The sequence below is a fragment of the Panthera pardus genome, unplaced genomic scaffold (genome assembly GCF_024362965.1).
Source record: "Panthera pardus isolate Hobbes unplaced genomic scaffold, ASM2436296v1 HiC_scaffold_12, whole genome shotgun sequence".
NCBI lineage: Eukaryota > Metazoa > Chordata > Mammalia > Carnivora > Felidae > Panthera > Panthera pardus.
The window spans coordinates 877,331-904,161 of NW_026526677.1; the positions used below are offsets into that span (position 1 = coordinate 877,331).

General features: G+C 67.0%; 1 protein-coding gene across 1 annotated transcript; it reads left to right on the plus strand.

Annotated features, from left to right (window-relative positions):
* The first annotated feature begins 67 nt into the window (after positions 1–67).
* On the plus strand, positions 68–25,016 carry MUC5AC (mucin 5AC, oligomeric mucus/gel-forming). Its single transcript, XM_053900066.1, is given in 51 exon segments — positions 68–126; positions 210–812; positions 1,085–1,199; positions 1,560–1,650; positions 2,402–2,511; positions 2,620–2,833; positions 2,945–3,079; positions 3,221–3,338; positions 3,604–3,742; positions 3,952–4,062; positions 4,570–4,639; positions 4,716–4,853; positions 4,939–5,103; positions 5,426–5,520; positions 5,737–5,863; positions 6,069–6,324; positions 6,403–6,455; positions 6,756–6,856; positions 7,042–7,193; positions 7,270–7,408; positions 7,521–7,682; positions 7,684–7,920; positions 8,582–8,821; positions 9,042–9,198; positions 9,726–9,854; positions 10,052–10,214; positions 10,578–10,621; positions 10,716–10,904; positions 11,510–12,181; positions 13,568–14,364; positions 14,451–14,868; positions 14,974–15,516; positions 16,892–17,557; positions 17,808–18,013; positions 18,442–18,616; positions 18,790–19,040; positions 19,136–19,319; positions 19,791–19,998; positions 20,240–20,418; positions 20,772–20,859; positions 20,982–21,085; positions 21,301–21,332; positions 21,720–21,891; positions 22,137–22,238; positions 22,451–22,488; positions 22,791–22,913; positions 22,998–23,096; positions 23,379–23,498; positions 23,715–23,778; positions 23,896–24,010; positions 24,353–25,016. Coding segments are annotated over 51 exon segments (9,975 nt in total). The 3' UTR covers positions 24,660–25,016.
* Positions 25,017–26,831: the final 1,815 nt, after the last annotated feature.

Consider the following 26,831-nt stretch of genomic DNA (forward strand, 5'->3'; position numbering starts at 1 on the left):
GATTCTGGGCGTAAGAAAGTCCCAGGTGTGAACAGAGTGCAGGGCTGAGAGCTCCCGGCCCCTCGGGATGGCGCGGCGGAGGCGCAGGGCGGAGGCTGTCGCTGGAGGAGGCTTTGCTGCCCGAGTGTACGTGCAGCCCGGCCCCCCCGGGGCGCCTTGCGGCCACGGCCTTGGAGAGGCCACCTCCAGTCACCTTGTGTGGGTGCCAGAGATGCCTATGCCCAGCAGAAGCCATGTGCGTGGGGGGCGCTGTGTGACCCTGCCCCTGCTCCCGCAGGCGACCGGCTGCAAGGCGTGACCATCCTCCCCCCTCTGAGGACGGCGCCGGTGGTTCGAGGTGAGGGAGGGCCTGTGAGGCCGGGCTGGGAGGGGGCAGCTGGGCGGGGTCTCGCTTCCCAGGTGGACCCGGGAGAAGTGCTGGGAAAGGGCCCCAGTCGCCAGGAGGTTCTGGGTCCAGGCGGCTCCTCCCCGGACACCCGGCCCTCGGGCAGCAGTGTGCTGGACTTGGGGGCATGGGGGCGCCCCTCAGGACTGCCCTGGCTCCCCACAGCCCTGAACCCCGCGCACAACGGGCGGGTGTGCAGCACCTGGGGCGACTTCCACTATAAGACCTTCGACGGGGACGTCTTCCGCTTCCCGGGCCTGTGCAACTACGTCCTCTCCGCGCACTGTGGGGCCACCTACGAGGACTTCAACGTCCAGGTCCGCCGCAGCCTGGAGTCCAATGTCACCACGCTGGCCAGAGTCACCATGAAGCTGGATGGCATGGTCATCGAGTTGACCAAGAACTCCATCCAGGTCAACGGGCTCCCGTGAGTCTGGGGGGCTGTGAGGGGGACGTGGGCTTGTCCCCGAGACGGGGGCCCACCGCCCCTCCCCCGCTGGGGCCCCGTGCTCTTTTCCTGCCCTTGGAAGTGGTCCCCTCCTGGTCCTGTGACCCCAGGGCTGCAGACTCCCCTGTCTCCCCCACTCCCCCTGCTGCCACTGTCCACAGGCACTGTGCTCGTGTCCCACGCGTGACCGCAGGGGACCTCGCTGCCCCCTCCATGCCCCTCGCCGCCTCAGCCGCGCCCTCTCTCCGCAGAATCCAGCTGCCTTTTAGCCAGTCTGGTGTCATCATCGAGCACAGCAGCAGCCACCTGAAGGTGGTGGCCAGGCTGGGCCTGGTCTTCATGTGGAGCCAGGACGACAGTCTCCTGGTGAGGCCGGGGCCCAGGGCTGGGGTGGGGGGGCGTCTCCAGCCCAACAGCCTTCCCAGGGAGGGAAGAAAGTGCTCTGGGCAAGGGTGGGTGGGGAGGTCAGAGAAGGTCCCCAACAGGGTGGGGGAGGAGGGGGCCCAGGTGCTATGGGGGCGCTGGGATCTACACCCCCCGATGGAGACCCCGCGTGAGTGGGGTGTCTCCTCCAGGACAGAAAGCCCTGCTCTGCATTGTGGGGGCCGGGGGCTGGTCCACGGTCCCTGACAGCCCCTCCTTGGAAGTGTCCCACACCTCGTCTGTCCCTCCCGTCCCGAGACGTCCCTGGCAGGGCCAGTGGCTGACATGTCCCTCTCCTTCCAGCTGGAGCTGGACGCCAAGTACTCGAACCAGACCTGCGGGCTCTGTGGAGACTTTAACGGTGTGCCTGTCTTCGACGAGTTCCTCTCCCACGGTGAGCCCCTCCCCACGGCTGTCCCACGTGTCTGCTCCGGGCCCCTTCCCCGGGGCTCCCTGGAAGGCCGCCTTCCAGGGTCCCGGGCCACATGTCTCCAACTTGTGTGCATGTGCACGCACACCCGCACCTGCACAATCCCAGCACCCACAGGCACACCTGCCCGCACACTCAGCCGTGCGCCCGGAGGCACATCTGGGGGCCTGTGCTCGGCGCGGCTGCTCTGGGGAGTGGATGTGTAACCAGGCACCCTCCTCACCTGAGACCAGAGTCCCACCTCCCATCAGGCCCCGTCACTGTTGCTCGGGCCTCCAGACTTCGCCGCCAAGAAGTGGGACCCGCACGAGCCGGGGTCCCCAGCCCCCAGGTCCCCTTCGCCAGGCCCGTGAAGCCCCACTTAGGGCTCACCCATAGATGCTTCTGGCCGTGAGGGAACGAGCCTGCCCACGCGTCCGGTGGCCCTGGCCCGGCAGGCCCAGCGCAGGCTTGGCTGGGTGGGTGGGGGGGGACAGGGGGGAGGTCGGGGTCACTCTCCAGCCCTCTGGACTACAGGCCGGCCCTGGGCTTGGAGAGCCTCAGTCAATAGGCCTCCGCCCTCGGCCTGCAAGCCCCAGAGCCTTGGCTGTTTCCCCAGTCTTCAGACACCCTGAATGTCCCTTGTGGCCACTGCCTAACCCAGCAGTGTGGGTGGGGGAGCAGGGGCAGCCGGGACGCCGCGGGCAGCCTGGGGGACGGCTTGTGCTCCCCGCAGGTGTCAAGCTGACCCCCATCGAGTTCGGGAATCTGCAGAAGTTGCACGGCCCCACGGAGCAGTGTCAGGACCCTGCACCTGTGCCCCCGCTGACTTGCTCACTGGGCGCCGTAAGTCCTGGAGGGAGTGGGGGCGGGGGCCGGGCTGGGGGGGTGGGCTGTGAGTCCAGAGGAGAGTCCGGGGCCTGGACTCAGCACGGCCCCCCGGCTCGGCCCCAGGGCATCTGTGAGGAGATCCTGAGCAGCTGGCCCTTCCGGGGCTGCAACGCCCTGGTGGACGCCAGCAGCTACGTGCGGGCCTGCCGGCAAGACCTCTGCCTGTGCGAGCACGCCGAGCTGACCAGCTGCGTCTGCCATACGGTCGCCGAGTACTCCCGCCAGTGTGCCCACGCCGGGGGGCGGCCCCTGGACTGGCGCGGCCCCGACCTGTGCCGTGAGTGCCCCGGCCGGCCCCAGCCCCGTCACCGTGCTGCCCTGCCTCGGTCCAGAGGTGGGGGCAGGGTGTGACCACCGCCACCCCCCGCCCCCGTCCTCTACCCTGCAGCCCAGACGTGCCCCCTCAACATGCAGTACCGCGAGTGCGGCTCGCCCTGCGCGGACACCTGCTCCAACCCGGAGCACTCCCAGCTCTGCGAGGACCACTGCATGGCCGGCTGCTTCTGCCCCGAGGGTGAGAGGGGCCCCCACCCCCGCCTGCCCCCCGAGAATCACAGAGGCGTTCTGGACCCCCGGATCTGAAGGGCCCCCGAAGGGCAGGGCCGCCTGGGGCGGAGGGCTGGTCTCCTCCACATGCTCACGCGGTGGCCGCCTGCTTCTGCAGGGACGGTGCTCGACGACATCGGCCAGACGGGCTGCATCCCCGCACCCCAGTGCGCCTGCGTGTACAACGGGGCCACCTATGCTCCGGGGGCTGTCTACTCCACAGACTGTGCCAACTGGTAGGACCCAGGCCCCTGCCCTCCTGTCCGTCACCCCAGACGCGTCTTGGGACGGCCCCTCGGAGGCCAGGGCCCAAGCGCTGGGTGTCATCCCTCACCTGGGGCCCTGGGCACTGGCCAGTGGCTCTCCGCAAGGACGCCGAGGGGCCCCGGGCTGTGCAGTGATGCGGGCAGGCCTGGGCAAGACCCTTGTCCACCTGCCGGTGAGGAGGGAGGGGCTGGGTGCTCCGGGGGCCGCGCTCACATGGTCTCTACCCGCACCCAGCACCTGCTCCAGCGGCCGGTGGAGCTGCCAGGAGGTGCCATGTCCTGGCACCTGCTCGGTGCTGGGGGGCGCCCACTTCTCCACGTTCGATGAGAGGCAGTACACAGTGCACGGAGACTGCAGCTACGTGTTGGCCAAGGTACGGGCCCCGGGGTCCTCGCTGGGACAGAGCGGCTGTCACACGGGAGCCCCTGCCTGGGCTGCGTGCAGCGGCTGCCTCTGAGGCCACCCTGGGAAGATGCCCCGGCTCCTGGTACCAGCCCCACAGGGAGCCAGGCGGTGGGGGGGGTGGGGACGGACGCAGGGGGCTGGGGTCTCTGGGCAGAGTGTGAGCACTCGTGTCTGCAGCCCTGTGACAGCAGCGCCTTCACTGTGCTGGCGGAGTTGCGCAGGTGCGGCCTGACGGACAGTGAGACTTGCCTGAAGAGCCTGACCTTGAGCCTGGACGGGGGGCACACGGTGAGGGCAGATCCGGGGGGCCTGGGCGGGGGACACACGGTGAGGGCAGACCCTGGTGGGGGCTGGTGGGGGGACATAGTGAGAGCAGACGTGGGTTGGGGGGAATCTGTGTCCCTCGTGGCAAGTGACCTCTGCCCAAGCCCTCGATCCCCGTGTGGGCGGCGAGTGGCCAGGGGGCATGGCCTGAGGATCCTCCCACCCCACAGATCTCTGAGTGACGGTCCTCAGATGGAGCAGCTCAGGGAGGGACCGGGGCACGTCCGGTAGCTCGTGCATTGAAGGCAACATCCGTATTTTATAAAGTCACTTGTGTTTCTACGTGACTGAGAAAATGCGGTCCTTGAAGGACACGCAGACAAGCTGAGCACAGGGTCATCGGCCCCTCTTCGTGGGAGCCTGTGGCCTCCACGGGCAGGGGTCTTGCAGGGGCACGTCAGGGCCTCTGGGGCCACTTGGGGCGCTGGCAGGGCCCCGACTCGCCCTGACCCTGCTGTGTACTGCTCCCAGGTCATCGTGGTCAAGGCCAGCGGGGAGGTGTTTGTGAACCAGATCTACACCCAGATGCCCGTCTCAGCAGGTGAGGGCGCCGGCCCTGGCCCCCTGAGGGTGCCGCTGCTCACACCCTGCTGAGACCTTGTCCCCTGTGTCCACAGCCAACGTCACGCTCTTCAGACCCTCAACCTTCTTCGTCATCGCCCAGACCAACCTGGGTCTGCAGCTGGACATCCAGCTGGTACCCACCATGCAGGTGTTCCTGAGGCTGGCGCCCGAGCTCCGCGGGCTGACCTGCGGTAAGCGGGGCCGCCTGCCCCGGGGGCCGGAGCCTGCCCTCGGCGGCCGGGGCTCTCGGGGCCTCACGCTGCCCCCCTGCCCCAGGCCTGTGCGGGAACTTCAACCAGAACCAGGCCGATGACTTCCGGACCCTCAGCGGCGTGGTGGAGGGCACGGCCGCCGCCTTCGCCAACACCTGGAAGACCCAGGCCGCCTGCCCCAACGTCAAGAACAGCTTCGAGGACCCCTGCTCCCTCAGCGTGGAGAACGGTACGTGGATGCATGTGGCCCCAGGGCCCCCTGCGTGCTGGTGACCCCCTCCCCCCCGCCCCCCGCCCCCAGCCACGAAGGTCCACTCCGGGCCCGAAGGAGCGATTCAGGGAGTTCACAGGCAAACTCCCCGGTGGCCGTGGTAACTTCCGGAAGGAAAGGTACAGGGTGTTGTGGGGATGGTGGAGGCGGCCCTCGGTGTGCCTGTGGGCCACAGACGGGCGCTCGGAAGGAGCCAGGAGCCTGCCCGCTCCAGGCGCCGCCCTCTGCGGAAGGCGCTTCTGTGTGACCCCAGCTGACCTCCCCGCTCCTCCGTCCACAGAGAAGTACGCTCAGCATTGGTGCTCCCGACTGAAGGACCCCCACGGCCCCTTCGCCCAGTGCCACGCTGCCGTGAGCCCCGGCACTTACCACTCGGTAACGGCCTCCCCCTGGCCCGTCGCCTCTGGTCCGGGCCAGCCCGGCTCCGCTGGCTACGGAGATCAGGGGCCGTAGTCCTTCCAGCTCCCACCTGGAGGGGGTCTGCCGGGGGTGGGGGGGCCCCCGGCGCCGGCTCGAGGAGGGGCCCCAGAGGAGGCGGGGGGCAGCGTGGGGATGCTCGCTGAGTGTGGGTGACCACGGCCCCGTCCCCAGAACTGCATGTTTGACACGTGCAACTGTCAGAAGAGCGAGGACTGTCTGTGTGCGGCCCTGTCTTCCTACGTGCGCGCCTGTGCCGCCAAGGGGGTGCTGCTCAGAGGCTGGAGGGACGGCGTGTGCAGTGAGTGTCCCCGAGGGTCCCCTGGTGCAGGAATACACGCTCCGTGGCTCTCCCTGCATGGGGCTCCCGTGCTGGCCGGGGACCCCGCGGCTGGAGCAGGCCCGGGGTGGGCAGGGCAGCGGGGGGGGGGGGGGGGGGGTGGCCGGGGACCGGGTGGAGACCTCCGCCCTGCGCTGAGCGCCGCCCCCTTCCCGGCATCCTGCAGCGAAGCCCATGGCCACCTGCCTGAAGTCGCTGACCTACCACTACCACATCGGCACCTGCCAGCCCACCTGCCGGGCCCGGAGTCACGAGGACGTCACCTGCGGCATCCGCTTTGTCCCCGTGGACGGCTGCGCCTGCCCCCAAGGCACCTTCATGGACGAAGCGGGCAAGTGTGTGCCGGCCACCAGCTGTCCCTGCTACCACGAGGGCTCCGTGGTCCCCAACGGGGAGTCGCTGCACGAGCGTGGGGCCATCTGGTGAGAGCCCCTGCCGGCTGGGCCTGGGGAGCAGGGCGGCTGAGGTGGGGGGGCCCTCTGACCGCCCTCTCCTCCCAGCACTTGCACGCAAGGCTTGCTGAGCTGCATCGGAGGCCACACCCCTGCCCCAGGTGAGCCCTGAGAGCGGGAGGGAGGGGCTGTCATTTCCACGCCAAGCTTCTGGGCGGACGCGCCCAGGTCAGCGTGGCTGGCGGGGGGGGGGGGGCTGACACGTTTCTGCGTCTGGCCTGGTCTGTGCCCTCTGGGCTCGGGGAGGGGGTGGCGAGGGGGTGGGAGCAGGCCTCTCTCGCGCCCACGCAGCACCCGGCCGGTCAGGCCTCGGGGCGGCACACCCCCGGCTGCTGGGAAACTCTCAGAGCCAGCCTGGCGGGTGGCGGCTGGGGGCCCCTCAACGGCCCCTGCCTCCCCAGTCTGCACCCCGCCCATGGTCTACGTCGACTGTCGCAATGCCACGCCGGGGGCCGCCGGGGCCGGCTGTCAGAAGAGCTGCTTCACCTTGGACATGGAGTGTGTGAGTGTTCCCCACGCCCCCAGGGACCCCTCGTGGGCACCCGCCGCGTGGCCCTCTCAGGCTGGGCCCAGGAAGACCCCTGCCCGAACGCTGTCCGGGCCCCCTGCAGGCCGTGGCGGGGGGACCCTCTGCTGTCACCTCCGCCGTCACCCCCGGCCCCCTGACCTGTGTGTTGTGCCCCACAGTACAGCTCCCGGTGCGAGCCCGGCTGCGTGTGCCCCGATGGGCTGGTGGCCGACGGTGAAGGCGGCTGCGTCGCCGTGGAGGACTGTCCCTGTGTGCACGACGAGGCCAGCTACCTGCCCGGCCAGACCATCCGGGTGGGCTGCAACACCTGGTAGGCGGGGCCCCGAGACCCCACCCCGGCCCGGCCGGCCCCGCTTCGGCCTGACTGTCCCCCCCACCTCCCTCAGCACCTGTAAAAGCAGGATGTGGCAGTGCACGCGTGAGCCCTGCCTGGCCACCTGCACGGTGTATGGGGACGGCCACTACATCACCTTCGATGGACGGAGCTACAGCTTCAGCGGCGACTGCGAGTACACACTGCTTCAGGTACACGGTCCCCGCCCCCCGCCCCCCGCCCCCCGCCCCCGGCCAGCTGCCCAGGCCGTCCCAGTCCCCACCCCCGCCCCCAACTGCCGCGTCGGCCTCCGCCTGTCCCCAGGACCACTGTGGTGGGAACAGCACTGCCAACGGGACCTTCCGAGTCGTCACGGAGAACGTCCCCTGCGGGACCACGGGCGTCACCTGCTCCAAGGACCTCAAGCTCTTCCTGGGGGTGAGTGGGGGGCCGGGTGGGAACAGGGGCAGCCCCTCAGAGGCCCCGGGGAACTCTTGGAAGGTGAGCGGGGACGGGCCTGAGGGACCCCTTCCCCCCCCCACAGAGCTACGAGCTGAAGCTGAGTGGCGGCAAAGTGGAGGTGATCCAGAAGGGCGTGGGGCAGGAGGCCCCCTACTCCATCCGCCAGATGGGCATCTACCTGGTGGTGGACACCGAGGTCGGCCTGGTGCTGCTGTGGGACAGGAAGACCAGCATCTTCCTCAAACTCAGCCCCGAGTTCAAGGTGGGCCCCCGCCCCAGGACGGCCCAGACCGAGGGCCGGCTGGGAGGGCTGTGGGGTGGGGGGCACACACAGACGGACAGAGGAGGGATTCAGCCGGCGTGCCTCGAGGGAGGCGGCAGGTAGGAGGTCTGCCTGTGTCCACTGCACGCCGTGGCTCCTTCTCCCAGAGCTGAAAGTCCCTCCAGGCTGTGGTCCCAGGACGCGCCCCTGGACGCTCGGGGGGAGGATCCCTCCGGCCTCCTCCGGCTTCTGGGGCCCCAGGCGACCCTCTGACCTCTGCCTGCAACCTCACGTTACTGTCTTTGCTCTGTGTGTCTGTGCCCAAATGTCCCGGTCCTACGAGGACACCAGGCCCTGTGTCCTCAGCCAGGATGCGTCCGTGCTAGCCGGACCTCCACCTGCGGAGGCCCTATTTCCACATGACGCCATCTCACGGGTCCCCGGTGATCTGAGCCAGTCTTTCGGGGACCTCTTTCCTACAGGAGGGACACCCCCATGGCCCCGAGCGCTAAGTGGGGCCGTGCCCGGGAGCACTGAGCTACCCTCCCCCCCGAGGTGTCCTGGGGACATGCAGCCCCAGGGGGAAAGGAACGGGGGCACGGGAGGCGGGGACAGGGGCTCTGGCCCTTGCTGCCTGTGTCCTGAGCCCCCTCGTGTGCAGGGCCGGGTCTGCGGGCTGTGCGGGAACTTTGACGACAACGCCGTCAATGACTTCACCACGCGGAGCCAGTCCGTGGTGGGCAACGCCCTGGAGTTTGGCAACAGCTGGAAATTCTCCCCGTCCTGCGCCGACGCCCCGGCCCCCAGGGACGCCTGCACCGCCAACCCGCACCGCAAGTCCTGGGCCCAGAAGCAGTGCAGCGTCCTCAACAGCGCCACCTTCGCCGCCTGCCACGCTCACGTATGTGGGTGCTCCCGGGGCGCCTGGGGAGGAAGGGACAGAAGTGGGGCTGGCATCGCCTTCCACCTTTTGGACCAGCCCGTGGTCAGCCCCGCGGGACCACGAATCTGCTGTCCCTGAGCAGCGGGAGAGACGGCCCAGGTCCGGCCACGCCCTGGGCCTGACCCCCAGCAGCCCCGGGGAATCCGGCCCTGAATCCGAAGCCTCTCTCCACCGCCAGGTGGAGCCCGCCAAGTACTATGAGGCCTGCGTGGGCGACGCGTGTGCCTGTGACTCCGGGGGCGACTGTGAGTGTCTCTGCACGGCCGTGGCCGCCTACGCCCAGGCCTGCCACGACGCGGGCGTGTGCGTGTCCTGGCGGACCCCGGACATCTGCCGTGAGTTCACAGGATGTGGCGTCGGGGCAGGGCGGGCCCCCACCCCAGGGAGCGACACACTGCGCGGTTAAGGCTGGTCGCCCGCGGAGGGGGGCGGTGGGTGTCGGAAAAGAACGTGAAATGGGGAGGGGTGTCACCGATGGACAGACGGGAGAATGTTCCGGAACCCAGAGGGGTCAGTAGGGCCCTGCTCCCCCACCCTGCCCGCCTAGAACCTGGCCAGAGGGGAGCGTAGTGGGCAGCCGCCCCGGCCGGAGTCCCCCACCCTGACAGGCGGCACCCCCGAGGAGCCAGGGGACCCGGGGCTGCGTCCGGTCACGGGCATTTGGGGCCCACACCCCCCGAGGCCCCATGCGGGAGGCACAGGGGAGGGACGGGGCTTGGTCGAAGGTCGGGGTGCGGGGGGAGCCCGGCCGGCCGCCGGGTGGCCCTGGAGGCCGTCGTTGCCAGGGCGGCGCCCCGCCTGGGGCCGCTGGTGGCTCGCTCTGGCCGGAGCCGGCCCGCTGAGTCGGCCCCCTCACCTGCAGCCTTGTTCTGCGACTACTACAACCGCGAGGGCCAGTGCGAGTGGCACTACCAGCCGTGCGGCCCGCCCTGCATGAGGACCTGCCGGAACCCGAGCGGCCGCTGCCTGACCGACCTGCCGGGCCTGGAAGGTGAGCTGCTGCCCTGCTGGCCAGAGGGGCCGCCTGGGGTCCTGGGGTCACGGCGGGGTCTGTCCTGGGGGCCCGGGGTCCCAACCCCCGGAGGTGCCGCTGTGGGTGCGGCCTCGAGCTGGGTACTGAGCCAAGGCGATGGGGGTGGGGCGGTCGGGCAGGCGGTCGGCTGGGACTCAGGCCTCTCTGGGCTGCAGGCTGCTACCCCAAGTGCCCGCCAGAAGCCCCCATCTTCGACGAGGACCGGATGCAGTGTGTGGCCACGTGCCCCACGCCCCCCCCGCCGCCGCCCTGCCGCGTCCAAGGCAAGTCATACCGGCCGGGGGAGATGGTGCCGTCTGACAGGAACTGCCAGTCCTGGTGAGTCCTTGACCAGAGGGGCAAGCAGCTGGAGCGTGTGGGGTTCGACCCTCGCCCTTCGGGACGGACGGGGGGCGGGGGGGGCCGCGGCCTGAGGCGTTGAGGGGAGGGGAGAGGAGCGGAAGGGGGTGACACCGAGTCACGAGGCCGCCCCAAGGCCGCCGGAGCAGATGCCCCGAACGGGAGGTGGCCGTCGGGAGGTCAGCGGGGAGCGACGCCGGCCCCCAGTGGTCACTGACTGGAAGGGGCTCCCTGAGAGGGTGCGACCTCGGCCTCCGTGCCCAGCGGCCGGGGCTGAGGGCCGGCTCCGGCACAGCGGCGATGCCCTCGCCCCCAGACTCACCTTCTTCCTCTCGTCGCCAGCGTCTGCAGCGAGAGTGGGGTGCAGTGCGTCTACGACACCGAGGGTGAGTGGCCGGCGGCCTTCCTCAGGTCTGGGGTCTCCAGGTCCCCGCCCGTCCCCCCGCCCCTCACGTGCCCGGCACCCCCTCCTCCTCACAGCCTGTGTCTGCACCTATGACGGGCGGCGGTTCCGCCCGGGGGACGTCATCTACCACACGACCGACGGCACGGGGGGCTGCATCTCCGCCCGCTGCTCGGCCAACGGCACCATCGACAGGACGGTCTACCCCTGCAGCCCCACCACCCCCACGCCACCAACCACCTTCTCCTTCTCCACATCCCCGCTCGGTAAGGCGGGGCCGCCCCTCGTGTCGGGAATCCAGGAGGGGACCGGGGGCCGGACGCTCGTCATCTCTGCAGCCAGGAAGGGCCCGCTCGTCCAGCGTGCCGGGCGGGACCGGCGTCCTCAGCTGTGCCGTCAGGGCTGGGGCCCCTGGCACGGGGTAGGGCTCTGACAGGGGACCTCAGGCAGGCCTTTGGAGGGAAGGGCCACCGGGAACAGCCCTGGGGAGTCCTTGCCCCATCGTTGCCACCTGCCTGTCTTAGGCCACACCGAGGGTCAGGTAGCCCAGCTCCTCTCCCTCTTAAGGGGGTCACCCTTAGAGCCCTAGCGGACCTTCCCGAAAGAGTGCAAATTCTGCTCAGGGTGTAAACGAGATCGATTCACCTATTTATTCAACTGCTGTGGGCTCCACACATGCCCTGTGCCAGGTGTGTCCCGGGAACTTGGTCCCTGTGTTTCCCAAGCTCCCATCACAGGGGGGGACGGTCATGCAGACTGACACGGTGAGACGTGCAAGGCAGCTGACCGACGGGGGACGGGGACAAGGGGTGACAGGGTGCCTCGGGGAGCCTGAGAGACTTAGCCCTCCTGCCTTCTCTTCTGCCCTCAGTCGTGAGCTCAACACGTCCAGCCCACACGTGCCACAGCCCTGCCAAGAGCACGGTGCGGCCCAGCACTCGGAGCGGTGTCCCTGCCTCCACCCCGGGCACGACCTCCGGTCCTCCCATGAGCCCTCCCCGGCCCCGCCAGGCCTGTGGGGAAGATTGCCGGTGGTCACCATGGCTGGACGTCAGTCACCCGGGACGGGGCATCGACAGCGGTGACTTCGACACGCTGGAGAACCTCCGTGCCCACGGGCACCAGGTCTGCCCGGCGCCGAAGAGGGTGGAGTGTCGGGCTGAGGACGCCCCCGAGGTACCGATCCAGGTCCTGGGGCAGCACGTGGAGTGCAGCCCAGCGCGGGGCCTGACCTGTTACAACCGCAAGCAGGCTTCGGGGCTCTGCCACAACTACCAGATCAGGGTCCAATGCTGCTCCCCCCGTACCTGCCCTACCTCTGGGGGTCAAACCCAGACCACCACACCTGTCCCAGGGACCACTGAAACCACCCCGAGTACCTCTACACCTGTCCCAGGGACCACTACAATCACCACAAGTACCCCGACACCTACCCCAAGTACCCCTACACCTGTCCCAGGGACCACTGAAACCACCCCGAGTACCTCTACACCTGTCCCAAGTACCCCTACACCTGTCCCAGGGACCACTAAAACCACCACAGGTACCCCTACACCTGTCCCAAGTACCCCTACACCTGCCCCAGGGACCACTGAAACCACCCCGAGTACCTCTACACCTGTCCCAACTACCCCTACACCTGTCCCAAGGACCACTAAAACCACCACAAGTACCCCTACACCTGTCCCAAGTACCCCTACACCTGCCCCAGGGACCACTAAAACCACCACAAGTACCCCGACACCTACCCCAAGTACCCCTACACCTGTCCCAAGGACCACTAAAACCACCACAAGTACCCCTACACCTGTCCCAAGTACCCCTACACCTGTCCCAAGGACCACTAAAACCACCACAAGTACCCCTACACCTGTCCCAAGTACCCCTACACCTGTCCCAGGGACCACTGAAACCACCCCGAGTACCTCTACACCTGTCCCAGGGACCACTACAATCACCACAAGTACCCCGACACCTACCCCAAGTACCCCTACACCTGTCCCAGGGACCACTGAAACCACCACAAGTACCCTTACACCTGTCCCAACTACCCCTACACCTGTCCCAGGGACCACTGAAACCACCTCGAGTACCTCTACACCTGTCCCAGGGACCACTACAATCACCACAAGTACCCCGACACCTACCCCAAGTACCCCTACACCTGTCCCAGGGACCACTGAAACCACCACAAGCACCCCTACACCTGTCCCAACTACCCCTACACCTGTCCCAGGGACCACTGAAACCACCCCGAGTACCTCTACACCTGTCCCAAGTACCCCTACACCTGTCCCAAGGACCACTAAAACCACCACAAGTACCCCTACACCTGTCCCAAGTACCCCTACACCTGTCCCAAGGACCACTAAAACCACCACAAGTACCCCTACACCTGTCCCAAGTACCCCTACACCTGTCCCAAGGACCACTAAAACCACCACAAGTACCCCTACACCTGTCCCAAGTACCCCTACACCTGTCCCAAGGACCACTAAAACCACCACAAGTACCCCTACACCTGTCCCAAGTACCCCTACACCTGTCCCAGGGACCACTGAAACCACCCCGAGTACCTCTACACCTGTCCCAACTACCCCTACACCTGTCCCAAGGACCACTAAAACCACCACAAGTACCCCTACACCTGTCCCAAGTACCCCTACACCTGTCCCAAGGACCACTAAAACCACCACAAGTACCCCTACACCTGTCCCAAGTACCCCTACACCTGTCCCAGGGACCACTGAAACCACCCCGAGTACCTCTACACCTGTCCCAACTACCCCTACACCTGTCCCAAGGACCACTAAAACCACCACAAGTACCCCTACACCTGTCCCAAGTACCCCTACACCTGTCCCAGGGACCACTAAAACCACCACAAGTACCCCTACACCTGTCCCAAGTACCCCTACACCTGTCCCAGGGACCACTGAAACCACCCCGAGTACCTCTACACCTGTCCCAACTACCCCTACACCTGTCCCAAGGACCACTAAATCCACCACAAGTACCCCTACACCTGTCCCAAGTACCCCTACACCTGTCCCAAGGACCACTAAAACCACCACAAGTACCCCTACACCTGTCCCAAGTACCCCTACACCTGTCCCAGGGACCACTACAACTGTGAAAAACACTTCGTTGACCTCGAGGCCAATGTCAGTTTCAACGACACCTGAGCCTTGTTTACAAAAGTTGTGCAACTGGACCCAATGGTTCGACAGCAGCTACCCTGGTCCTGGTATAAACGGCGGAGATTTCGACACTTTTCATGACTTGAGAGCCAAAGGACATAAATTCTGTGAAAAGCCCAGCAACGTGGAGTGTAGGGCACAGTTCTTCCCAAACATCCCGCTGGAGGAGCTGGGACAGGACTTGATCTGTGACAAGAGCCTGGGGCTGTTATGCCTCAACAGGAACCAGTTGCCGCCGATCTGTTATAACTACGAAATCCGGATCGAGTGCTGCGAGCTGGTGGATGTGTGCAGAAGCACCACACACCCTGTGACGTCTGAGACCACCTCCCACCTGGTAACATCCAGCTCAACCTCCGTGCCGAAAACCAGCTCAACCTCGGTGACAGAAACCAGCTCAACCTCGGTGACAGAGACCAGCTCAACCTCGGTGACAGAAACCAGGCCAACCTCAGTGACAGAAACCAGCTCAACCTCGGTGACAGAAACCAGCCCAACCTCAGTGACAGAGACCAGCTCAACCTCGGTGACAGAAACCAGGCCAACCTCAGTGACAGAAACCAGGCCAACCTCGGTGACAGAAACCAGCTCAACCTCGGTGACAGAAACCAGGCCAACCTCGGTGACAGGAACCAGGCCAACCTCGGTGACAGAGACCAGCTCAACCTCGGTGACAGAAACCAGCTCAACCTCAGTAACAGGAACCAGGCCAACCTCAGTGACAGAAACCAGCTCAACCTCGGTGACAGAAACCAGGCCAACCTCGGTGACAGGAACCAGGCCAACCTCGGTGACAGAAACCAGGCCAACCTCAGTGACAGAAACCAGCTCAACCTCGGTGACAGAGACCAGCTCAACCTCGGTAACAGAAACCAGCTCAACCTCGGTGACAGGAACCAGGCCAACCTCGGTGACAGAGACCAGCCCAACCTCGGTGACAGAAACCAGCCCAACCTCGGTGACAGAGACCAGCCTAACCTCGGTGACAGAAACCAGGCCAACCTCGGTGACAAAAACCAGGCCAACCTCGGTGACAGAAACCAGCTCAACCTCGGTGACAGAAACCAGCCCAACCTCGGTGACAGAAACCAGCTCAACCTCAGTGACAGAAACCAGCTCAACCTCGGTGACAGAGACCAGCTCAACTTCGGTGACAGAAACCAGCCCAACCTCGGTGACAGAGACCAGCTCAACCTCAGTGACAGAGACCAGCCCAACCTCAGTGACAGGAACCAGGCCAACCTCGGTGACAGAGACCAGCTCAACTTTGGTGACAGAGACCAGCTCAACTTCGGTGACAGAAACCAGCTCAACCTCGGTGACAGAAACCAGCTCAACCTCGGTGAGAGAGACCAGCTCAACCTCGGTGACAGAAACCAGGCCAACCTCAGTGACAGAAACCAGCTCAACCTCGGTGACAGAAACCAGCCCAACCTCAGTGACAGAGACCAGCTCAACCTCGGTGACAGAAACCAGGCCAACCTCAGTGACAGAAACCAGGCCAACCTCGGTGACAGAAACCAGCCCAACCTCGGTGACAGAGACCAGCTCAACCTCGGTGACAGAGACCAGCTCAACCTCTGTAACAGAAACCAGGCCAACCTCAGTGACAGAAACCAGCTCAACCTCGGTGACAGAAACCAGGCCAACCTCGGTGACAGAAACCAGCCCAACATCGGTGACAGAAACCAGCTCAACCTCGGTGACAGAAACCAGGCCAACCTCGGTGACAGAAACCAGCTCAACCTCGGTGACAGAAACCAGGCCAACCTCGGTGACAGAAACCAGCTCAACCTCGGTGACAGAAACCAGCCCAACCTCGGTGACAGAAACCAGGCCAACCTCGGTGACAGAAACCAGCTCAACCTCGGTGACAGAAACCAGGCCAACCTCGGTGACAGGAACCAGGCCAACCTCGGTGACAGAAACCAGCTCAACTTCGGTGACAGAAACCAGGCCAACCTTGGTGACAGAAACCAGCTCAACCTCGGTGACAGAAACCAGCCCAACCTCGGTGACAGAAACCAGCTCAACCTTGGTGACAGGAACCAGGCCAACCTCGGTGACAGAAACCAGCTCAACCTCGGTGACAGAAACCAGCTCAACCTCGGTGACAGAAACCAGGCCAACCTCGGTGACAGAAACCAGCTCAACCTCGGTGACAGAAACCAGCCCAACCTCGGTGACAGAAACCAGCCCAACATCGGTGACAGAAACCAGCTCAACCTCGGTGACAGAAACCAGGACAACCTCGGTGACAGAAACCAGCTCAACCTCGGTGACAGAAACCAGGCCAACCTCGGTGACAGAAACCAGCTCAACCTCGGTGACAGGAACTGGGCCAACCTTGGTGACAGAAACCAGGCCAACCTCGGTGACAGAAACCAGCTCAACCTCGGTGACAGAAACCAGCCCAACCTCGGTGACAGAAACCAGGCCAACCTCGGTGACAGAAACCAGCTCAACCTCGGTGACAGAAACCAGGCCAACCTCGGTGACAGGAACCAGGCCAACCTCGGTGACAGAAACCAGCTCAACTTCGGTGACAGAAACCAGGCCAACCTCGGTGACAGAAACCAGCTCAACCTCGGTGACAGAAACCAGCCCAACCTCGGTGACAGAAACCAGCTCAACCTCGGTGACAGGAACCAGGCCAACCTCGGTGACAGAAACCAGCCCAACCTCGGTGACAGAAACCAGCTCAACCTCGGTGACAGAAACCAGGCCAACCTCGGTGACAGAAACCAGCTCAACCTCGGTGACAGAAACCAGCCCAACCTCGGTGACAGAAACCAGCTCAACCTCGGTGACAGAAACCAGCCCAACCTCGGTGACAGAAACCAGCTCAACCTCGGTGACAGAAACCAGCCCAACCTCGGTGACAGAAACCAGCCCAACATCGGTGACAGAAACCAGCTCAACCTCGGTGACAGAAACCAGGCCAACCTCGGTGACAGAAACCAGCTCAACCTCGGTGACAGAAACCAGGCCAACCTCGGTGACAGAAACCAGCTCAACCTCGGTGACAGGAACTGGGCCAACCTTGGTGACAGAAACCAGGCCAACCTCAGTGACAGAAACCAGCTCAACCTCGGTGACAGGAACCAGGCCAACCTCGGTGACAGAAACCAGCTCAACTTCGGTGACAGAAACCAGGCCAACCTCGGTGACAGAAACCAGCCCAACCTCTGAGCCCAAACGCAGCACAACCTCTGGTCCTACAATCAGCACAAGCCCTTCTCTCAAAACTGAAACAACCCACTTCACACCCGTGACCATCCCCTGCCAGCCACAGTGCAGGTGGACCAAGTGGTTCGACGTGGACTTCCCGTCCCCGGGGCCCCACGGAGGAGACGTGGACACCCTCGGCAACATCGTCAGAAGGGGAGGGAAAATCTGTCGCCGGCCCGAGTACATCACGCGGCTGGAGTGCCGGGTCGAGAGCCACCCCGAGGTCAGCATCGAGACGCTGGGCCAGGTGGTAGAGTGCAACATCAGCAAGGACCTGATGTGCCAGAACCGGGACCAGAGTGGCGACGTCGGGATGTGCAGCTACGAGGTCCGCGTGCTGTGCTGTGAGCCCCCGGAGCACTGCCCTCGTACTTCTGTGACGCCTTACGCGACTCCATCTACCAAGCCCTCGTCGCCTCCAGAACCGACCTCCGTGGTGTCCACCACGACATGTTACTGCAGCGTGTCTGACAAGTTCTACGCCGCAGGTGTGTGCTGCCCCGGCCACTGTGAGGGAGAGGGAGGGGTCCTTTGTCCCCGTGACTGAGCCACGTGTTGTCCCCGAGGCGGCAGTGAGCCGTCCTCTAGGATTCATCCCGTTCGTTTCTGGGCAGGAGGGCCTCCTACCAGGTCAGCCCTCGGGGCGGACCGCCACCCTGCAGGGGCCAGTCTGCGCTGTGCCTCTCCCCGCCCCCCAGCATGGCCCCGCTGACACCCGCCTGTCCCCTTGTCTGCCAGGATCCATCATTTACAACCGGACCGACCTCGACGGCCACTGCTATTATGCCACGTGCAGCCTGGACTGCCACGTGGTCAGGACGCACTACACCTGTGCCAGCGGCACAACACCTCCCGTCCCAACCACCTCCCCGGCCGGGTCCTCCCCTTCAGCCTCCGCGCCCGTCACCGCGCAGGGATGCCCAAACGCGGTCCCCCCAAGAAGGGTAACTGCCCCCTCCCCGCCCACCGCACAGGCTGGCGCAGGGACCCTCCGCGTCTTTGCAGCTCGGCTGAGTGGGAAAGTCCGTGGCCTCGGGCCGAAGCAGGCAGGCAGGGAAGTGGCCGGTTCTGGTCACTGCCCGGGGTGGGTACCGGCCCGGCAGCCGGGAGCGCGTGGCCTGGGGTGGAGGCTCGGCTGGTTGCGGACGACCGGGCACCCAAGCGGGTGGTCCAGGCTCTGGGTGGCGCCGGGCAGCCAGGGAGGGCGTGTAGGGTCGGGCGGAGCTCCGGGAGTGGAGACCACGGGTGAGGAACGGGGTGGCGGGGCACCACCTCCGCCCCCTGGAGAGCCCCCCTCGCCAGCCCGGTCCCCTCCCGCGGCTCCTCTCTCAGGGGAGCCCGGCGCCACAAGCCTGAGGTCTTTCCTCCACAGAAAGGCGAGACCTGGGCCATGCCCAACTGCTCTCAGGCCACCTGCGAGGGCAACGGCGTCATCGCCCTGCAGCCACGGCGGTGCCCGCAGGTGCAGCGGCCGACGTGCGCCAACGGCTACCCGCCCGTGAAGGTGGTCGACCCCGACAGCTGCTGCCCGCACTACCAGTGCCAGTGTGAGCCGGGGGCCAGGCTGAGCGGGAGGGAGGGACCTGGGTTAGACACCGGGAAGGCCTTCCGGACGGCAGGCCAGGGGACGGACGGTGCCGGGTGGAATCCTGCCTGAGCCCCAGGGCCCACGGGGCGGGGGTGGGAGGGGGCCCCGCGTAAGGCCGCCGCGTGCCCGCAGGTGTGTGCAGCGGCTGGGGCGACCCCCACTACATCACCTTCGACGGCACCTACTACACGTTCCTGGACAACTGCACGTACGTGCTGGTGCAGCAGATCCTACCCGTGTACGGCCACTTCCGCGTGCTCATCGACAACTACTTCTGCGGGGCGGAGGACGGGCTCTCCTGCCCGCAGTCCATCATCGTCGAGTACCGGCAGGACCGCGTCGTGCTGACCCGCAAGCCCGTGCTCGGGGTGATGACCAACGAGGTGGGGAGCCCCGCCCCGGGCAGCCCCACGCGGACCGGGGCCGGCCGGGGGCGACCCTCACTCTCAACTCTCCTTGGCCCGCCGCGTGTCTCTAGATCGTCTTCAACGACAAAGTGGTCCAGCCCGGCTTCCAGAAGGACGGCGTGAGCATCTCCCAGATCGGCGTCAAGATGTACCTGACCATCCCCGAGCTCGGCGTCCAGGTCATGTTCTCCGGCCTCATCTTCTCGGTGGAGCTGCCTTTCAGCAAGTTCGCCAACAACACCGAGGGGCAGTGCGGTGAGCGCCTGTCCCCGCCGGGCTCTGCCCGCGCCGGGCCCTTTCTCCGCTCCGTGCCTGGAGCTGGGAGCGTCTGGTGCGGGAAGGGTCGCCTTGGCCGAGTCCCCCCCACCCCGGAGGACCCATTCTCGGCCGGGGCCGAAACTGCCTCAGGGCACCGAGCCTGCAGGGGGTTCTGCTTTCCAGCGGCTCCCAGCGGGTGCGGGTCAGCAGCTCAGGGGGCGGGGGTCCTGGCCGTGTGCCCTACACCTGAGGCTCGCACCTGCCCGTCCCCCAGGGGGACTGCCCGGTGTCTCGGTGGGGGGTGTGTTGGAAGCTCAAAGGCTCAGGTCTCTCAGCCAGGCCATCGAGTGCCGCGCTGAGCGCCAGGGCCCCACCCCCAGCTGGGGGACGCTGCGCGCTCGGGCAGGTGGTGGTGGCGGGGGATGCTCTACTGGCCCCAGTCAGCCTCCCCCGCCTCCCTGGCCCCAGGCACCTGCACCAATGACAAGAAGGATGAGTGCCGTCTCCCCGGGGGCACCGTGGTGCCCTCCTGCTCTGATATGTCCGGCCACTGGAAGGTGACGACGCCCCACCAGCCACCCTGCCACGGGCCACCCCCGAAGCCCACTGCAGTCGGGCCCACGCCCTCGCCCGCCCCCTGCCTGCCTTCGCCGATCTGCCAGCTGATTCTGAGCGAGTGAGATGTGGGGGCGCAGAGTGGGCCTACGGGGGCCCCCCGGGGGGAAGAGGGTCGCTGTGGGTCCGCCAGGGCTGGCCGTGGGTCCGGGCCCGCATCATGACCCCGGGCGCCACCTGGCTTTCCAGCCCAGGGGAGACCTCGAGACAGAAAGAGCCATGGGGCAGCCGGCCGCCCTCCCCGGGGCACGCAGACCCGGGCAGGCCCGAGCTGCCCCACGACCCGGTGCTCCTGGCCGCAGGGTCTTCGAGCTGTGCCACCCTCTGATCCCCCCGCTGGCATTCTACCAAGGCTGCACCTTCGACCACTGCCACCTGAACGACTCCAGCGTGCTGTGCTCTAGCCTGGAGCTGTATGCGTCCCTCTGCGCCTCCCGAGGCGTGTGCATCGACTGGAGGCGCCACACCAACCACACGTGCTGTGAGTGTCCTCCCAGCGGCATCGGCCGGTGCCAGCGTGTGGCCAGGGGCCGGACGACCAGTGGCTGGACTTCCTGGAGGGGGTGGGGGAGGAGGGGGGAGGAGCTGGGGGAAGAGGAGGAGGGGGAGGGGGGATGGTTGGCCCCAGGGCAGACTGCACCCGGCTCCTGGAAAGAAGGGAGGAGCACCCAGATCGGGGACTCGGCCTCGAGCACAGGGCCGGCAGGGCCGTGCACGCAGGGGTGGGGCCGGCGGGGCCCCGCTTCCGGGCTGCAGAGCCCCCGGCGGATGCCTGGGGATGAGTTGGCTCGGGGCCGGGGCCCTCGGCCTCAGGTGTCCTCTCCCTCCTCACAGCGTTCACCTGCCCTGCTGACAATGTGTACCGGCCGTGTGGCCCGTCCAAGCCCTCATACTGCTATGGGAGTGACAGCATCAGCCTCGTGTATGCACCCGCCTCTCCCTCCTAGACCCGTCCCTGGGGACCCCGGCCCTGGGGACCCCGGCCCGGCCTTCCCCTGCCCTGGAGAGCACAGGGAACAGGCCGGCCCTCTGCTGTCCCTACAGGGCTCTTCAGGACACTGTCCCCATCACAGAAGGCTGCTTCTGTCCAGAGAACATGACGCGTTTCAGCATGAGCTCTCCAGTCTGCGTGCCTGCGGACTGCCACCGTACGTCCCCACGGTGGGGGGTGGCGGGTGGGGGCGGGGGTGGGGCTTGGGGCTGGCAGGTGCACCTTCCGCCCGAGCGAGTGCCAGGACCAACCGCCCTCCCAGATCTGCACTTCCCAGCCAGGGCCCCGGGGGGCCCCCCCGACGTGGCTCCTGCCCCCGAAGGGCTGGGGGCTGCCGCCGCCCACCGCTGACCTCACTCTCTCTCCCTCCAGGGTGCCTGGGCCCCCACGGGGAGGCTGTGGAGGTGAGTGCGCCATGCTGGGGGTGGGGCAGGGCTTCCTCTGGGCGCCAGAGTTTCAGATGAGGGGCAGGGAGGGGCCCAGGCTTCTCCGGCAAGATCTAGGAGGCTTCTATGTGGGGGTGCCCACCCCCGGGGGTGGCCCTGCCCTGTCCTCCGCTGGGACCCTCTCCTGCTCCACTTGGACACCGTGAGGTCACCCACATGGCACCTCCCACCCCATGTCCTGCCCTTGCGGCCACCGCCCTGCACTCTCAAAGCCCCCTTCCCCCGGGTTCCCCCACTGGCCCTCATCGGTGGGCTCCCAGAACCACCTGGTCTGGCTGCAGCCGTCCCCGGACAGGCAGGTGACTGACCCCACAGCCCTGGGCTCACACGTGCCTCCTCCTGCAGCCCGGCCACACCATCAGCGTGGACTGCCAGCGGTGCACCTGTGAGAGCAGCACGCTGACAATGAGCTGTCACAGGCAGCCCTGCCCCCTGCCCCCAGCCTGCCCCCTGCCCGGCTTCGTGCCTGTGCCTGCAGCCCCGCAGGCCGGCCAGTGCTGCCCCCAGTACAACTGCGGTGAGTCCGGGCTGCTGCCCCCCCATGCCTTCCGGGTCGGCTTCGGCCGAAAGCACAGGGGCGCCTGCCCACGAGGGTGCCGTGGCACCGGCACTTGGGGGGACGCTGGCACCTGGGGGACCCACCACCTGCCCACCGGGTGGCCGGCCCTCCTGAAAACCCCTGGGGATCACCCCCGGGTGGGGGTGGGAGCTGGCGCAGAGCCGGACACAGGCCCCCGAGCACCTCCGTCCTGCCCACTGCAGCCTGTGACACCAGCTACTGCCCCAAGCCCGTGGCCTGTCCCGAGGGCTCCCACCCGGTCATGACCTATAAGGAGGGGGCCTGCTGCCCCAGCCAGAACTGCAGTGAGTGTCTTTTCTCCGGGCTGCGCTGCGCGCTGCGGGTGGGGGGCCCAGCCTCTCTCGGGGTTCTCTGTGGCTCGGGGTAAAGCTGGATGAAGCCACAGCTGGACCACTGCGGCCGGGTGCCCCGGGGCCGGGCGACTGCCCATGCGGACAGGGTGGCGGGAGGGCGGGAGGTCAGGGTGGCTCCGTGAGGCTGTTCTCCTCTTGCACAGGCTGGGACGTCTGCAGCGTTAACGGTACCTTGTACCAGGTAAGGACCAGATGGAGGTCCGGACCCCCGGGGCACACGGGACACTGAGCGTTCTCCGCCCCTGCCCCTGCCGGCTCCTCCCGAGCCTGGGCCAGGACCCCTGCTGGCTCGGGTGGCCGCAGGGCAGCTGTGAGCTCTCCCGGGACCACTGCCCAGGGAGGCAAGGGCCTGGGGCTCCCCCTCGCCCACCCAGAGTCACCCAGGGGGACCGGTCTGCCTGGCGGGGGGCCGGGCCTGGAGCAGGGGGGCCGGGGAAGCAGGGGCCCGAGCTCGCCAACACTGGCCACCCTGACCCTCCCCAGCCCGGCTCCGTGGTCTCCTCCAGTCTGTGCGAAACGTGCAGGTGTGAGGTGTCCAGCAGTCCCCAGTTGGACACGGTCGTCATCAGCTGTGAGACCCAGATCTGCAACACCCACTGCCCCGCGGTGAGTGCCTGCGTCCACCCCGGGAAAGCCAGCGCCCGGGCTCGGGCTCCATTTTCACCCCGCCCTATCCACCCCTCCCTGCAGGGCTTTGAGTATCAGGAGCACAGTGGGCAGTGCTGTGGCCTGTGTGTGCAGCAGGCCTGTGTCGTGAACGCCAGTGACAGTTCCACCCGCATCTTCTATGTGAGTCGTGGCCGCAGGGCCCGGCTGGGGGGGCCCCAGGGCCGGGGGGTGAGTCCCGGGAGGGACAGAGCCAGCACGCCCCTCGCAGGAGCCCCAGGCAGGCCGGGCCTCACCCCGGCCTGGACAGAGCAGCTGTGAGGCGCACAGAGACGGCAGGGTCTGGCGCACCGGGGCCCCCGGGCAGAGGGGGGCTCCGGAAGCCCACAGGCTGGGAGGCAGACACGTAGATGGGCAGACGGACCTCCCCTGCCCGCTCACCCTGCTGGTGCCTCTTCCTCGCAGCCCGGCCAGTCCTGGCCAGACCCCACGAACCCGTGTTTGACCCACGAGTGTGAGAAGCACCGGGACGGGCTCGTGGTGGTGACCAGGAAGAAGGCGTGTCCCCCACTCAACTGCCCTGCGGTGAGCTCCGGGGACGCACGGCCCCGCCTGGCACGCTGCGGGCCCACGGGAGGCCACGGCAAGATTCGCCTGGGGTGGGGGCAGGGAGGCGCGGTGGGCCCCCTGCAGCACCCACAGGGGCGCCACCTGCTTGCGTGGGGCACTGTCCACTGCCGTGTGACCCCCTGCTTCCGGGCCGGCCGCTCCGGCGCTCAAGCAGCCCCTCTGTCGGCACAGGCCCAGGCCCAGCTGAGTGAGGACGGCTGCTGTCTCGCCTGTCCCCCGCCCCAACCTCGGAACCGTGAGTGCGAGCGTCTGCGGGGGGTGGTCGATCCTGCTCACCGGGGGTGGGGGGGCGGGGGGGGCCGGGGAGCCATCCAGGCCTGAGCCCCGGCCCCGCCTCCCGTGTCGCCCGCAGAGTCGGCCTGTGCCGTATACTACAAGCGTGAGGTCATCGTGCATGGAGATTGCAGGTCCCCACGGCCCACGAGGGTAGCCTACTGCCAGGGCAACTGCGGGGACAGCAGTGCCAAGTACGTGAGCCCCGACTCCGCCAGGCAGAGACCAGTTTCCGCAGGGCAGCGTCCCCAGGACTGGCTGTGCCGGGCGCCCGGGCCGGAGGGGAAAGCAGGACAGTGGGGGAGGGGCAGACGGTGGGGTCCTGACGCTGCGGGGGGGTGTGTGGGGGGGGTGGCTGGGGCCAGGCCTTCGGAGGCCGATGGAATCAGGCTGTTCTGTTTACTGAGGCCGCGGACACAGTGGCCCCCTCGGCGGCGTGCCCAGAGGTCAGCGGTGGCACGCTGCCGGCCCAGAGTCCGCCGGGGGTGCCCGGGACGGGCACGTGGGGCCGGGTGCTGAGCGGGCCCTGCCCACAGGTACTCGCTGGAGGCCAACACCATAGAGCGGAACTGCAGCTGCTGCAGGGAGCTGCGGGTTTTGCCGACGACAGTGACCCTGCGCTGCAAGGACGGCTCCAGCCGAACCTTCGGCTACACCCTGGTGAAGGAGTGCGGCTGTGTGGGGCAGCAGTGCGGCCCCCGCGGCAACCTAAGCCATTCGGAGGAGCCGGGGCCCTTGCAGAGTGACGAGGAGCAGAGCCAGCAGACGGGGCACACGGGCTGGAGGAGGGGGTCCAGCAGCCCTCGGAGCTCCCGGCCACCTCCCTCCGGGACCCAGCGATAAGGGTCCCGTTCCCCGTAGCCCCAGCTCCAAGGCCGGTGGGACCTCGGTCCAGGCGGCCCGAGCTCAGGACGCACCGCCCGCCCCGCTCTTCCGTCCGTCTGCAGGGTCCACGGCCCTTGGAAGTGTGACGGCCCCGAGGGACCCGGGCGGGCGGGGCTCCTCTGGCCACGGGTCCAGTCTGCTTTTCCCCGGACGTAAGCATCACGGAAGGGTCTTATCAATGACGGCCACTTGGATGTGGTGCCCGGCCATTCGGCTGGCCACCGGGAGGCAGAGCCTCACCCCCTACCTTGGCCCTGGGCCTCGGGAAATGGCCAACTGGTTCCATAAATACATCTGGAGCATTTTGCACCTTGCGGACTCTGTGTGATTTTTAAGCCTGTCCATGAAACCCAGAAACAGGGCGGGGGCAGACTGGGTCCCAGAGGGCGCACACCACAGCCGTGGGGCGGACTGGGCAGACGGTGGGCGGGGCACCTTCTTCAGGGGGGTTCCTGCTGCCTCTGGCTGTTGGGGGCTGGGGAAGAACGCTTATCCATTCAGAGGGTGGGGGAGGGGAGGAGTCCCACGCGGCCCTGCCCTGGGCCTCAGGACACATTTATCTACCCAGCAGGCCTTGTGTGGTGAAGGAACCTTCTAGAACAAGGCTCCATCTTTTTCCCCACAAAGCTTCAGGTTCCCCATCACGCTGACGCTGGGCTCAGTGGGCGTGCACGAGTGTGTGTGCATGAGTGTGTGTGCGAGTGCACGAGTGAGCTTGTGTGTGCACTCGCGGGCACGCAGCCCCACCGCAGAGGGAACCCGTACCCCCTGCAACCCCCAGATCTGCCGAGAACCTCCATGTTCCTAAAGCCCCGCCCCCTCTTCCTCAGACGGGCCCCTTCCCCCCCCCACCCCCCACCCCGTGCAGAGACGCACCAGCCCCACAGCAGCACCCGGGGGTATGGACAGGGCCGGCCCTTGGTCCAAAGACCTGGCCAGGCCAGTCCCAGGTGGGGTGGGACTGCCCTTTACAGTTTATGGAGCGCACCCACCGGCACAGGCTCGCCCTCTCCCCTGTGAGTGGAGGGTAGAGCACCCAAGGGCCCGGAGCCCTGCTGGGTCCCAGCCCTGCCCCACCCAGCTGCCGCGGCGGCCACACGGCACGCGGAGCTGACCTCAGAGTTCGACCCCTCCTATCGGTGACCGGCTGCTGGCGTGGGGGCTCCCTTGGCCCTGCGGGGTGGCGCCGGCCACGCAGGGGCAGGGGACGGGCTGCAGGCCCCGAGGCGGCCCTCCTGGGGCAGCACGTTCGGCGCTGGGAGCCGCTCCGCTGACCGGCTGACCCCGCGGCTGTGGGCGGCACCCGACTCGGCGCCGCTGACCCCCCCGAGGGGATCAGGTGTCAGGGCGCGCCACCTCTTCCTGCGGGTGAGGTGACTAATCCCCCACCCCCTGGAGAGAGCAGGGCCCCCTGCCTGGAACTGCAGCTGGACAGCAGGAAGGAACCTGACAGGGGGGCAGCCCAGCGGCCCCTGCCCGGATTACGCCAAGTTATTTCTGGAAGGAGCTACAAGCTGGGTGTGGTCACCAAGGCCACCACGAGGCTCTTCCCACGGGGGAGGCTCCTCCAGGCCGTGGCTTGGGGCCGCCACCCTCGGGCTCCAGGAGGGTGTGGGGGATGGGCCGTCACCTCTGGGGCGGAGGTATGTGGCCAGAAGAGGCCCCAGTGGGTCAGGGCTGGCCCGGGCCCCTCGAGACCTCACCTCCTGTGGCCTCCGTGGGAGTCTGGCCTTGGGGAGCCCTTGGGGGCTGAGCGAGGGGTTCGTGGCTCTGACCGGGAAGGGGTGCTGCACGCCCACACTTGGAGAGCACAGACTGGGGGCGAGCTTCTGCCCAGAGACGGGGAGGCCAGGTGTTCCCAGAGACGGGGAACGAGAGGGACGCAGGATGCTGGGGAGCCTATGGCCGTGGCCGGCGGGCCAGGTCACAGTCGTCTCCTGGCCTGTCCTCTCAGCATCCCCACACTGTCCAGGGACACTGGAATCTGGCAGACTCCCGCCTCCCCCAACCGGCCCTGACCCGTTGGAGAAGGCGGCTGGGTCTGAGGCCGGACCCCCGGGGCACAGCTCCACCGGACGCTGGAGACACAGGGCTGCCTTTGGGGTGCGCCCTTCCGGGTGGGCGAGGTGT